Source organism: Anabas testudineus, chromosome 2, assembly GCF_900324465.2.
Source record: "Anabas testudineus chromosome 2, fAnaTes1.2, whole genome shotgun sequence".
In the NCBI taxonomy this organism is placed as follows: Eukaryota; Metazoa; Chordata; class Actinopteri; order Anabantiformes; family Anabantidae; genus Anabas; species Anabas testudineus.
The window spans coordinates 32,951,423-32,966,804 of record NC_046611.1 but is presented as its reverse complement, the minus strand read 5'-3'; the positions used below and the strand labels follow the sequence as shown (position 1 = coordinate 32,966,804).

General features: G+C 38.4%; 1 protein-coding gene across 3 annotated transcripts in view; it reads left to right on the top strand.

The window, feature by feature from the left end:
* Window positions 1-15,382, top strand: part of LOC113163487 (partitioning defective 3 homolog) — a 306,697-nt gene that overhangs the window by 233,118 nt on the left and 58,197 nt on the right. For all 3 annotated transcript variants that reach the window (XM_026362165.1, XM_026362164.1, XM_026362163.1), the window contains one exon: window positions 5,730-6,032. In XM_026362165.1, coding sequence (XP_026217950.1) covers window positions 5,730-6,032 — 303 coding nt within the window. The remainder of the gene's footprint in view (window positions 1-5,729; window positions 6,033-15,382) is intronic.

The window sequence follows — 15,382 nt, the reverse complement described above, 5'->3', positions numbered from 1 at the left end:
TCCTTTCCTTTTAATTCCCTCTTCTTTTTGGTCACATAACTGTGGTACCACCACTTTGTCGAACTATCTAATTATTTCCATATCCAGTTTGAGTCTCATTTGCATAGGTAGTTCAAAGGAAGCTACAACTGGCAGATTGGGAAGGATGATTATATTTGTATTTATATTGATACCTATAACAATTTAATTCAAGTATTAACACTGTAAATTACCACGGTGATACTTTAAAATGATCTCTGTAATTGCATTATACTGTTATGGGCCAACTGGCAGCAAAAAAAGATGGGCTACCTAAGGTTTGAGATTCTGCACAAACAGCTGCATGCAAGTCGTTTACTTTGCTTTGATTAGATGCAGATACATTCTACCCTCCATCTGCACTTCAGAACAACAGAACATGTTGAGATGAGGGGGGGTATTGAAAACAATTATCTATTCAAGGCAGCTGAATGAGAAAGTAAGAGAGCAAACACATTCTGTTTCATCCACCATGGTAACATAACAATGCATATTAAAGAGGCAGGCTTTCAAACTTCTAAGTGTGTTGACTTCAAGATAGGTGTCTGAGAGTACAGAGAGACCCTCCAGAGACCCTCTTTTGCATGATCTCCTGCCTCCCTTGGGTAGATTAAATATTGCCAAACATATGGAGAAGGAGTCTGCTGGCATTGTTTGTCTGATCTTGTGGTAGCTGACATGGTACCAGTTCTCACCAGGTCTCTCATTTTATGTGTTTATGTAATTACTTACTTTTCTGCTTCCACATCCATATTTTGAATGAACTTTGAGTCACAGTATCATTAGAAATTCAGTTAACATTATAGTTGCCGTGAAGGGTGGGTTTTCAGTCACAAAAGGGACACTAAAGAAAGTGTAGCATCATATGCCTGACATCACATTCATGTGGTCATTCAATGGATTAGAAGTTGAATTTAGGCTGACCTGAAAGCCTCAACATTAGACGGACTAGACTGTCTGTTAACCAGAGGAAATGCCTTTCCACTGGCTGAAGATTAACTACGGTGGCAAAAAAAGTATGTGAACCTTTCGGAATTTCATGCATTGATTTGTCAAGAGTATTAACAAATATAATGTCCCTAAAATGATAATGCAATCTTTTAATGTCTTTATTGAGAACAACAATAAAAACCTTATAGGTATAGTGAAAAAAGTATGTGAACCCTTGGCAGCATTAAACTCAACCAGGCGCTTCCTGTAGCTGTGGATCAGACCTGCACGTTGTTCATTCTTTGGACGTCTCATGTGTGTGACTCTCTTAAAGTTGTTCCTTAGCATCTCTTTTGGCCACTCCAAAAGGGCTGACTTTGTTTTTCTGAAGCCCTTCTGTTGTGTGTTTTGGATCGTTGACCTGTTGCATCATCCAGCTTCTAAAGAGTTTCAGCTGACATACAAACATTTTCACATTATCCTGAAAGTTTTTTTGATACACTTGGAAATTCATCTTCCCCTCAATCACTGCAAGCTGGCCATGCTCTGATGCATCAAAGCAGGCCCAATTCATGTGCCCTTTTTACATCAGATGTAGTGTGTTATTTCCAAATAGTTCAATCTTAGTTTCATCAGTCCACAAAACAATTTGCCAATACTGCTGTGGAGTGTCTGTGTGCTTGCTCTTTGGCTTCAGGCAAGCATTTTAATAAGCAGCTACTTGCTTTGTGGTGCCCTGCTATATAAACCCTGCTTTTTCGATGTCTCTAATGTCTTTGAAATTACTTCATAACACTTTCCAGCTTTATGTAAATCAACAACTCTGGATTGTAGATCCTCTGAAAGCTCTTTTTGGCAAGGTATGGCTCACATAAGCATATTCTTCTTGTAAGGAGCAAACTCAAAAAGTTTGAGTGGTTTTATTGGTCAAAGTAGTATTAGTGCACATCCTCAAAATTATTTCCTTCCAGGTATGCTAAGACCTGTCTCCAATTAGCTTTTTGGATTATTATCCTAAGGGTTCACATACCTTTTCCACTAGCACTTTAAGGTTTTTATGGTTGTTCTCAATAAAGACATGAAAGATTAGAAATTCTTTTGCGTTATTTTTTTAGGCACATTAGATTTTTTAATACTCCTGACTAAGATGAAGACAACTTTTTTCTAGAAAACGATTAAATTCCAAAAGGTTCATATGCATTTTCTTGCCACTGTATGCAGGTGTTGTGTTTTAAATAAAGGTACATGTGAGGTAAATTTTATTTCTAAATATGTAGAGGACACACAAACCAAGACAAAAGGAAGAAAATGATTATTGATTTATTAGTGGAATTATCTATTTTCCCAATGTTAGCATAATTAAAAATTAAATGAATTATTTTAATTGATTATATTATTATTCATAGTAGAGGCGCTGAAAAGCACTACAGCTCAATTGTCCCCTTTCTTAAATAAAATCTCCTTGTGCTGGCAGCATTAAAGGAATAGTGGTCTCATCTATTGTACATAGATTGTACAGACAAAAGGAAGGCTGACAGTTGGGACTGAACAGTAGCAATGTTCTTACTGTGGGGAGCACTTTCCTCAACATTAACACGCTGGTCCATTAAATGGCTAATGGAGTATACAGTATATGGTAAAGTGTGGGGGTGGTCTCTCGGGAGTAAGTCGCAGAAGGACAAGGAGTTTGAAATGGAGCAGCAGTTGTAGATGTCGAATTGGTAGTGTAACATTTGGAGCTAATGAGCACATTACAGCACAGAAAAATGTCTGCCAAACTTAGACCCTGTTCTGTAAAAAATGCATTTATGTTCTGCGTATTTGCTTGATTTACTTACTCTGTACCACTTCTGCAGAGTCTTAGGAAAGGTGCTTTGCATTACAAGTTCAGTTATTGCACTAAAACAATTTGTTAAAATTAGGAAAAGATAATTTTGATAGAAAAGCCATTCTATATGAAGCCCTAACTTGAGCTCCTTTACTTCGATTTAATTGTACATATTGATGGAAACAAATGTTTAGTATGTTGGCAGTGAACAAATGACAGTCCTTTCCCTATACATTTTTCCTCTAATTAAGTACTGCCATGAAAAAATAGTTTCTCCTGGCATCTCTAGGACATCCTGACTGTCCTGAATTAGCCCGGCAATTTCTCCAGCTAAGTCTGAGAGAAGCTAACGATATACACATTAATGTGGAAAGGTTTAACAAGCTAACCAACTAAAAAAAACAAGACAAAACACTTTAAGATGGTAACACTTACAGCTTGAAATTTTAAATGAGACCCAGGTTTAAGTCACAGACAGTCAGAATCAGTCCTGATTTGAGTCCTGAAACACATCAACTTGACATACACAAACATATACTGGACCTCTCTGTAAAAAATAAATATGATGGTCGTCATGGGTGGTGTACGGACCCAGACTAAGCAGGGACTGTGTGCCTGAGACTGGACAGTATGTAATTTTAAATGCAAACTTTGAATGGATCATTCAGGGATTGGTTTCTGCAGAAAATTTAAAAGTGCACCAGAGAGTTATATTAATGGACCAAAATGACCAAAAAGGTGGATTTTGCATAATATGGGGACTTTAATCATGTTTAGTTGGGCTTTAGCTTTAACTTTACAGTGTAAGGTGTAAGGCCTTGCAAAATATAACTGTTTAGAGAATTTTTTAGAAAACCCAACAAGCCCACTTGAACAAGCACTAGGCAGCAGTGGAAAGGAAAAACTCCCTTTAATGTAAGAAACCTCTAGCAGAACCAAGTTTATAGTGGGCGGCCATCTGCCTCGACTGGTTGGGGTGAGTGGAAAGAGAAGAGAGAAAAGAACAGCAGGTAACAAAAGAACAGCAACAAGAAGCAGAAAAAAACACTGTGCAGGTTGGTAGGGTCAGTGACTGCACTCTGGAAATATATAGCTCTTAGACTGTGAATACCTGCAGAAAAGTACAGAGAGAGGGAGACAGAGAGGAGGAAACACAACTACAAGAGAGAGGAGACACAAAGTTAATGAATGCAATGGAGGCATATAAGTGGAGAGAGGAGAGGAGAGGAGAGGAGAGGAGAGGAGAGGAGAGGAGAGGAGAGGAGAGGAGAGGAGCTCAGTGTATAAGGGAGCTCCTCCAGCAGACTAATCTATAGCAGCATAACTAAAAGATTGTAGGTCACATGAGCCAACTCTAACTTTAAGCTTGATCAAAAAGGAAAGTTTTAAACCTAGCTTTAAATGTAGAGATGGTGTCTGCCTCCCGAACCTGAGGATTATGATTTGTTTTTATTTAAAGCATTTTTGGTTGTTAATATGCTTTTTATTGAAAATCCTTTTCAAGTCAGACTCCTGAGGCCTGGAAGACAAGTCTCTTTCTTTAAAAGGCATGTCACTTGTCTAGCCAGAACCATTATCTCATCCTTAATGTTAATATTTTTGTTTTTATGAATCTAATTAGTTCATAAAATGCCAGAGGGTCTTAAGATCCCAGTGGACTTCTGTGAGCCTGTAGTAACATCATTGTCTGGTCCTTCCTGGAAGAGATCTGACATCACTTTAGCCAGATGGCAGGTCAAAGGACTTTTGTGATTTAATGTTTTGTCTTGTGAGTCTCTTGTGTAATAGCTCAGGCTCAAGTGAGAACACAATTCAGCATAGTAACTGTGCTGTGAGTAGATAATTTCCATACTGTACCTGGTTTGTGACAATCCAAAACTGCATTTGGTGCTAAATGAAAGGCTTTATAGATGACTACATATCATGCAACATTGCATCAGGCCTCCATCAAAATCTCATTCTGCAGATAATGCTGAGAAAATAGGTTTTTGGGCAGCTAAAAATAAAAAAGGCAGTCTATGGGTGGGTTGTAGGAATTGGCTTAATCTGGCACTGAAAAATGATGATTGTTTGAAATGTGATTACTGTTATTAAAATACACAGACATGTTGCTTGGGGTGATTCTAGCTTAGTTTCAAACCTGTCAGTCATTTGTGAAGAGCAGAAGTGATAGGTCAGAGGTCAGTTAGGACCTGAGGTAATGGGGAATTTCAGTGCTAGTGGGAGGTAGGGTATGCTACTCTGCAGCAGGGATAAAACATCTGGAACCAGCAGGCAGTCTGTCCCACACACCCTACTCCATCATCAAACTCCCCTCTCCTGCAATCCCAGCTCACCTCGCTCCCATGAAACTACAGAGGCATTCACATGGAACCATTCTCAGACACAAGAAAGATTCTGTAAAAGATGCTCTTGTGTGAAAGCCTCCCGCCCAACCTCCTTTGTTAGAGGACCTGAGAATCAGTACACTGTCTTGGCCCTCAAATAGCTCACTGAGCAATATATTTGAATAGCACTGACTCTCTCTGTGCAGTGTAAGACATTTTTCTCTAGCCTCTTTAGATGTTACTTAGGAGAAGAAAACCACTTTAGAAGTTTGAGGAGGAGAGGCTTTTCTCAAGTCTGGACTGATCAATATCGAAGATTCTACATAAGAGCACGATTCAGCCATCACTGATCTGATGAACATTACATTACAACAACAGCTTTAATTAAGTTGCTTAGAATTCTCTCTGTCTATACATAGCCAAAGATTGTTTGTGAGCAGAGGTGCTCTTTGCAATTCTCACACTTTCTGCACATCTGCAACTGTTTCTATAGCTTTCTAAAAGCCAGCGGATTATAACTGACAAGAGCCAGATGATCCACAAATAATAATAATAATTATTACATACTTTATTGATCCCCTTGGGTAATATAAATATTTCACTTTTTCTCTCTCGCTTTATGGTAGAATACAGGCGAAGATGCAGGAACTTCGGGAAAGGCAGGCAAAGGAGAGGGAATATGCTGAGATTGAAGATGTTGTCAGTCCCACCTTCAGCTCAGATGAAGAGCACACCTACGCCGGCATTGGATCATTTGACTCATCAGAAGATAGCAGCAACATGGATCCTTACAACAACCAATACAATCTCCCTCAGAATCCTCAGAGCCATCATCTACACTTGAGCCTTCAGGACAATGTCCCCCCTCTGGAGGAACTGTACGCCCAGGTCAACAAGCCTCACAATGGACGCCCTAAAGTTCCAGACAGGTAGGACAGACCTAAAACTAACTTCATAGAGGTGATGCAAGGTACGATGCAAAATGAAACATCTGGAACCGTTATTTTTCATGTTTTTATGCATATCAAAGCTTTCTACCCCTTTAATTCATTCAATTGACCTTAACATAACAAGCTTTGTTAGTAATGCTTGCAACAATCTTTTTCATCTACACCACAACTATATTGTATATGCAGTGTTGTGACTTTATTTGTCCATGCTGCACAGAAAAGGGTTTATTGCTAGGGTCCCACAAGACAAGCAGGCCACATCTATAGGCAAGGTAAAACAACAAACATCAGTAATCCTCCATGTGTTAGTATTTAATATCAGATACCCTTGGATCACAGGTAATCCTCCCTGGTTTCTCACACATCTTTTTTGTAAAGTCACACTAAATCTGATTTTCACTTCCTAGTTGCTTGAGGGTGTACTCAAAGAGACTTGAACAGCACAAAATTTGGTGTGATGACAGTTTTTTTCAGTTGCAAGAAAAAGTCTGTGAACCCTTTGAGGTTACATGGAGTTTTGCATGAATTAGTCATACAATGTGTTCTGATCTTCATCTAACTCACAACAATACAAAAACACAGTCTGCTGAAAATAATAGTACACAAACATTATATGTTGTCATGTTTTTATTGAACATAACATGTAAACATTCACAGTGCAGGGTGGAAAAAGTATGTGAATTGGAGCCAGGAGTGAGCCAACCTTGAGTCCAATCAGTGTGATGATATTGGATGTGTTGCTGAAAGCTGTCCTGCCCTTTAAAAACACACACCAGTTTTGGGTTTACTGTTCCAGCACTGTTGCTACTCTCCCTCGGCGTGGTCGTCCTGTAAAGATGACTGCAAGAGCACAGCGCAGAATGCTGAATGAGGTAAAGAAGCATCCTAGAGTGTCAGCTAAAGACTTACAGAAATCTCTGGCACATGCTAACATTTTTGTTGACACATCTGCAATAAGGAAAACATTAAACAAGAATGGAGTACATGGGAGGACACCACGGAGGAAGCCATTGCTGTCCAAAAAAAATATTGCAGCACGTTTGAAGTTTGCAAAAGAGCACCTGGATGTTCCACAGCACTACTGGCAAAATATTCTGTGGTCAGATGAAACCAAAATTGAGTTGTTTGGAAAAAACACACAACACTGTGTGGAGAAAAAAAAGCACAGCACACCAACATCAAAACCTCATCCCCACTGTAAAACAGAGTGGAGGGAGCATCATGGTTTGGGGCTGCTTTGCTGCCTCAGGGCCTGGACGGATTGTTGTCATTGATGGAAAAATGAATTCCAGAGTTTATCAAGACATTTTGCAGGAAAACGTAAGACCATCTGTCGCCAACTGAAGCTTCACAGAGGATGAGTGATGCAACAGGACAATGATCCAAAGCATACAAGTAATTCAACAAAAGAATAGCTTCAAACAAAACAAATACAACCTCTGGAGTGGCCCAGTCAGAGTCCTGACCTCATCCCGATTGAAATGCTGTGGTATGACCTTAAGAGAGCCATTCACACCAGACATCCCAAGAATATTGCTACACTGAAACAGTTTCGTAAAGAGGAGTGGTCCAAAATTACTCCAGATCATTGTGCAGGTCTGATCTGCAACTACAGGAAACGTTTTGGTTGAGGTTATTGCTGCCAAAGACGGGTTAACCTTCCTTTTCTACCCTGCACTGTGAATGTTAACATGTTATGTTCAATAAAAACATGAAAACATATAATGTTTGGGTACTATTATTTTCAGCAGACTGTGTTTTTGTATTGTTCTGAGTTAGATGAAGATCAGAGCACACTTTATTACCAATTCATGAAAAACTACACGTAATCCCAAAGGGTTCACAGACTTTTTCTTGCAACTGTATATTTCTTTAACCTTTTCGGCTTCTCTAAACAACAACAACTAGTTTCTTGTCTTTGAGTGAAAATCAATTTTTTACACACTTTGTCAGATACAAGCAATGTTAAATCAAGTTGAAATTAATGTTCCTCTGGTGAGGCAGGCATGTCTGTTGACTACAGGTGTCTGTGGGTCATACCTAATGGTAAGAATCCATTTCCCAAAAATCGTTCACTGTATCATTCATGGATTGCATAAAACCCACCTCCTGCAATTGACAGCTTGTGACCTTTGACTGCTAGGCTTAAGTGGGAAGGGATGTATTTGTTACTGTGTGATCAAAAATATGCCTACAGTGCATATGTGTTTGTGTATATTTTGTAAAGAGGATTTACAGTGGTGGAAACCTCCTATAACTCTCCCATGACTGCCATGGTAGATATGTCAAGGTTATCAGGTCTCTCATAACTGGCTAAATCCAGGTGCCCAGGTGCCTCCACCTAGTCTAGGGCTAGGTGGAGAGCACTGATCCATAGGTCTTTCGTGAAGGGTTACCTTCTCAGGATATTCTTGTTGTGTCATAGCAACTATCTACTGTAAACTATCCAATGATACTGATGATACTCAAAGCAACTAAAAAGAAGGTAAGGTGCTTGACCGTCTGTGTTTAAATCACAATACTCTAAAATGTCGGTCAGTGAAAGACATGATGCTACTGAGTCTTTCCAGTAATATCAGTGCAGTGTACAAGCCTTAAAAGAATGCAACCCTGTGAGTGAATATCAAGAGCAATCAGCCTGAGACTTCCTAAAAGACATCCGGTTTCTCCTGCATTAGACATTTGATTGGAAACACATAATTTGTTGCTTTTATATAACTTAAAAAATGACTTTTGACAAATTTCCTTGAAATTTTTTTTTGCACCTCCCACTCCCACTTTTGCATATCTTGTGTATGCCAGCCCGGCCTGTAATATTTGCCATGCTGCCTTTCAAATATAATAATATGCACTGGGATTAAGCTCAGAGGCTTTTTCTTTATGATTTGCAAAAGGAGCTTAAAACACATTCAGATTTAAGACTGCAATCACTTGCCTGTCATAACAAATATAAACAATAATTTGCATTTCTAAATTAAACTTCATCAAACTTTCATTGTTAAATATGAAGTGCCAACACAACAGAATTTTCTGTCAAAAATTGAGACAGCAAAATTGGACTCATGTTGTTTAGACATGATGGAGATTCATAATGATTTAAAATGAATTATTTTTTTATTCTATAATATATTTTAGATGTCCTTTCAAGTTGCAGGGTAAGTCTGTCATTCTTCAGTTTGAAAAATAAGAATAAGCAGCATTTAGGCCAAAACCACCTCGTGAAGTCCTGGTGAAAAACACATTGTAATATAAAAAAAAAATTACTGTGACTATAACTGAACTTGTTTCAGTTACCAGTGTTATAAGGCCTATAATGGAAACAAACTGGTTTCAACACATTTAAAATTTTAACATCTCATGCCATGTAGGGAAGATAGAATGTAGTGTCCTCCTGATTATCATATGGCATGTAGACTCATATCACAATTGCACAAATCCTACCATGTAAAACTGGTTTTAGAGTAAATGAGAATAAATTCAGTTGAAATTAGCCCACTGTTTTATTATGCTGAGAAAAACATACTTAATGTTACTGAACATACTAAAAGGAGGATGACTCAATTTAAACTAATCAGTGTCTTTCATCTAAAAGACATCTACTTATACAGGGTAGCTGAAGATTCATCAAATGATGCTAGTGTACCTATGTGTTTGTTTACTGTACATACCTGTCATTAAAATACACCATTTATTTGAGTCAATGGGGAAAAAGACTTATTTAGATCCATTAAACTGATTAGAAATACTTTTGGGGCCTTTGCTTGATGTGGGGAGATGTTTTTAAAAGAGGTTTTAAAACCAAAAGAAGACAAGTTGCATGGTAGTTATCAAATTTAAGAAAGATAGAAGTATAGCTTAGCATGTTCTTAGATAAAATTTATTAACAAAAGAGAAAGGCAGCAAAGTAATAATTTCAATTCAATTCAATTCAGTTTTATTTGTATAGCGCCAATTTACAACAGAAGTTATCTCAAGGCACTTTACAGTTTAAGTTTAAGACCTTACAGAAAATATTTATACAAAAAATTATAGAGAAAACCCAACAATCCCATTTGAGCAAGCTTTAGGCAACAGTGGAGAGGAAAAACACCCTTCACTCAAACATTCATTCACTATATAGCGAGTCTAACATGTCATTAAATTTAATTGCCAGTTACTGTACATTGGACATTACACTAAACCTTGGATTTGTGAAATGTCATTGTGAATTTATATATGTGCACCCATGTTTATCCACTACAATTCATATGAAGGGGCTGCAATTGGATAACTAGCCTGGGAATATGTCTCTTTCTCTAATAGACTTTAGGTAATGGAGCCTTAATGAGAAGGTCACTGTGACTGTAAAGCTGAAATGAGTCAGACCTGAGCTTATAAACCCTCAGAGATACGAGGAGCTCCATTTGCTGTGAGCATACAGAGATCCTGTCCATTCTGCTGTATCAGGTTTTACTGCTGCTCTATTCCACCAGGGTACAACAAGAACTCATTCTACAATTTATTACCAACATCCACGTTATTAGAGCTGGCAGAACCCATGGTGTTTTGACATTGTTTTCAGACCCACTAAAGTAAAGGGAACCAATAGAATCCTATTTTGTTTTGGTAAAACCCTCTATTTAAAACAATCATAATTTCCCCCCTAAAATCATGTTTTCTTTTCTTTCTCACACTATTAAGAAAATGTAGAGCTAGCAAAATGGAATGACCTAATTTCTTGAACGGCAGCTGACAAGTCAACCCCTCCATCCGTTATGAGATTGTGGGGTTTAGGTGACTGGAGTTGGATTCCGCATTTCAGAACAACAACCTGACAGGTGCCAGGCTTGATGGGATTTGTAGGAAGCAAGCGTGAAACAAAGCATCACCTTTGAAACTGCAATTTGATTGACTGATGCTCCCATTTCCCAGCTGAGTTTCTAAAGCTCTTTAGAGCATTCACATGTAAAAGTGTCAGAGAGACTGGGAGAGGAAGAGCAGAGGGAGGGAAAACAGTAAGGAAAAGATATGGAGCTCACAGTGTTCAGTGGTGTAAAGCCCTTAAAGACATCTGCAACTCGGCAAAGAGAGAAAAAAAAAACCCAAAGATGCTCACCTAAGGAGAGACTCACTGTTGTGTTTTTTTCCTCATTCTTAACACCTCAACTTTGCACTTTTAAAACTGAGTTATGACGTACCTAATTCAAAATTTTCCATTGCTGATAAAAGGACAGACTCTTTGTCTTGGCAGAAGGATTTTTAGAATAATTTTTCCCTTCTGGCCTTTGATGCTTGAAGATGTTGGCTTGTGCAGTGGCAAATGTTAATCTGTAGTAAGACAGATATTTGACTGGAGCTGATGGAGCTTCTATCCGTGCTAATCTTTGGGTCATTGTCACTAAAACAATTCATTGTCTTGTTTGCTAGAAGAAAAAACAGAACAGTACCATTCTAGTAGACACACACAGTCCTTTGGACCAGTGGTAGACTCCATTAAAGTAACGCAGATGGAAAATAAGTTTTTATGAACAGCAGTATTCCACCTCAGTCAAACAATCTCTGAGCCAATCTGAAATAATAGCTTTTTTATTGTTCACCATCTTGTATTTGGCATCTGTAATTAACTCTGCAATCTACAATCAGTTTCTTTGATTTTTATAGTCTATATTTTAATTTAGATGCAATCAAAGTAAGATTAAGAACACTTTCTGACTGCAACATCTGTAACTATGATTAAATCCACCTCTCAATAATTCATTGGTTAAAAAAAAACCTTTTATGACCCTGGTATCTGCATTAAGACTTTAATAAGGGAGTCAAAGTGATATGTCTAGCATGAAGGAATAGTTTGCTTAATAAGACACATACATTAGTGGTAACTTATTAAATTTTATTTGTATCTAGTTTCTTCACATTTTGTAGGTTACCAAACTAAACAAGACTTGAAGTCAACACTGTGCTCCCAGAGCCATGGAGCCATGTTTTGGCACTGTCTTTTGTTTGTCTCAGACAACTATGAGCATTTTCCATTACTCCCTCTGTGAGTGTCAATTTGTCTGTGTGAAATTGGTGTCACAGTGGATATGTGGAGTATTGCCTTCTCAGTTTCTAATTGAGAATATTAAAAGAGGCGAATGGAAGAGTTCATTTGGACTGTTAGCTCCTGTTTTGAGAGTTGGCAGTTTAATAAATAGGTCCAGTAAATCCTCAAGTCAGCTGTTGTTACTGGTGTCTGCAGGGTATCCCCTGCACCAGGTAAACCTATGTAGATGTTGTTTCAGTTCCCACACAGATTTTGAAAATCTTCACTAAAGCCTTCTTGATAGGTTATAAAATGAGGTTGCAAGTGTAATACACACACATTCACAAACTGACTTTTGCCCTTTCCTCACAGCCTATCCTGTGCTTCAGCGATAGTGCAGGGGGTCTAAGGCAGCAAATGCACATCAGCCTTATCACAGGAGCTCTACACAGATAGTAATGTGTATCTCCTTGGCAAAGCAAGTGAATTATTTTCTCGTCTGTTTTAAATTTTTTACCCCCCCTCCTACTAGGCGATGTGGGATGGATGTGATGAGATAGAGCACGCAGAAAGAAATGTATCCACGATTTATGCCATTACGTTTATTTAAGAAAGGAAACAGCCTGAATGCAGATGGAGAAATATAGGGGTAGAGAGAGTGGGAGAGAGAGATAGACCTACTTTCCTTCAGCTGAATAAATCATTAGGGTTACATAAACACTATGTATTTTATGTTCTTCAAATTGGAAGCCTTTAGGACATGTATATAGTACCTAGTGAATTTTCACATGAAGGTGTCTTATAAACAGGGCAAAATGAGGGCAAACAGGTAATTATTAACCAGGTCTGAAAACAGGGGACACAGGGAACAAACATTATTTTATGTTTATTACCATTGTAACCATGACAATGTATGCTCCCATTAATTATTATTGCAGCAAATGGTACACTTGCAGCTGGTAAGGAGATGTTCCTGTGTGTGATATCACACACAGAATAGGTTGGAGGATGTATAACAAATTTGCTGTTAAAATTTACTAAAACGCAAATTCAGAAAACTAGCCAGCGACACATTCCATCTGTCTTAAGCCTCCTTCCAATATTTTTCAAGATTCAAGGTTCAAGTTTCTTGAACTTTATTAATCCCAGAGGGAAATTGTTTTGCCTCATTACCATTGTTCTCAACACAGACAGAAAGAAAAGGAACCACAACCAGGAAAGATCCACATCAATATAAATACACAGAACCAATTACATCAATACAGAAAATCTCAATACATATACAGAAAATGTAAAATAGCCAAATTAAATTGGGTCAATATATATACCCTATGTGGATTGACAGCAAGTGTATGACACAACTATCATTTCCCCCACCCCTTACAGAGGGGGGAGGAATTGTGTAGATTGATGGCCACAGGTAGAAAGGATCTCCTGTGGCGCTCTGTGAAGCATTTAATGTTAATAAGTCTCTGCCTGAACGTGCTCCTTTGTCCAGCCAACAAACTGTGCGGTGGGTGGGAGGGATTGTCCAGGATTGAGAGGAGTTTAGACAGCATCCTCATCTCAGCCTCTCAGCATTTAAGATTGACTCATGGAAGGGTACTAAAATAGAGCCCACCACATTTTCTTTTTCTGATGTGCATGTTCAATTTTTGTGTAGTTCTTTCAAAGGATTGGACAATCTTGTCTTGGTGAAATGTTGGCTTTAGACGACCATTCCGGAGAAGTAATTAAATGCTCTGCACTTATATAGTGCTTTTCTACCTAACTGGTACTCAAAGCACTTTACAGCGCTTATCATTCACCCATTTGCACACACACTCCCACACCAATGGCAGAGCTGCTATGCAGCTGAGCTGACTCACCGGGGCAACATGGGATTCAGTATCTTGCCCAAGGACACTTTTGGCATATGACATGGCAGCCGGGAATCGAACCATCGATCACTATGATTGGCAGAAAACTACTCTACCTATTGAGCCACAGCCACCCCAATTACTTCTGGTATGTTGGATTTCTAATGTATTTTACCAACACTTCGAAGTTCCGGTGTTACATACAATGCCAGTCCAAAAACATTCTTTATAAAAACCCAATGCAGAGCAGGGCATCCTTTCTGTTAAAATAAAACCAATATTCATGTTCCTATATTTTATAGGAATAATTTGTTTTGCCTATACTGTTCATGTCCACACCACACATCTGGCATACTATTGTTGACAAATCGACCTTTTCTAACTTGACTTGACTGTCCATGGATGTCAGCACACTGTATAATTCAATATTTATACTCATATCCTGACTATTATTGTTTCTATCCTGTACAGCCTCACTTTAGGGTCCCTGTAGCAAAATGGGACACACATTTAGTCACCTGAGTCAGACCTGTTTGAACTCACTGTAGGACTTAATAAAACCTAGTGAGAGCCACCAGACATTTCTAATGCCATCAGCATGCTAGTAAAATGTTCCTTTAAACAGAGTAATGGCAGCACATGGCCTTGTTGGTACATCATAATTGGCCTATGATGTCATCGCAGTTAATCATAGAGCCAAAGGTCTTTGAGCCAAGGCCTGTTTTCGTAGAGAGGGAGCTACATTCAAGGAAATCTGTATTATCAGTATAAAGTATATTTTACTTTCCACTAAACTCACTGTGATAGATAGAGTTTGTTCATATCAGATGCAAGAACGTGTGAGTTAATAAGCAAAGGCATTTTTAACCTGGTTAGTCTTGTTGAATTAGTCGACTAATTGGACAAAACATTGTGCAACTCCATGGTATAAAGCTCTACTTTATCACTCCTTTGCTCTCTCTTTTTCTACTCATACCTGGCCAGTACATTCTGTGGGGTAACTTCTATTTGTTTTTTGTTTCTGTGTTTCTATATCAAAATGGATTGATTTAAGCTATATTTTCCAGATCTGTGTGTATCTCTGTGGGGAGATGGCATGTGTGTTATTGTCAGCTATTATTACAACACCTGTGTGACTGTAAGCTTTCTCTACTCCTTTCATTTGTGCAGCTTGAACAACTGAATGTCTGTAAGCTTCACAATGAAAAATGTCATGCCAGAAACACTACCGTGACGCAATTAATCGTAAAAACTAACCCCCATCCTGCAGTTATATGGCCATCATTAAAGGCTCACTGCGAGGCCGACCTGCAGTCAGTTATATCCAGGATAATGGCCGTGTTTTAGTGGTAGTAAGGCACTTCAATTAAAATCTACATCAGTTTCATGACCTGTTGTACAAGGTTGTAGTTCATCTGTTGCATGGCAGTGATGGCTGAGTACATGATAAAGCCTGTTATTTCAGATAA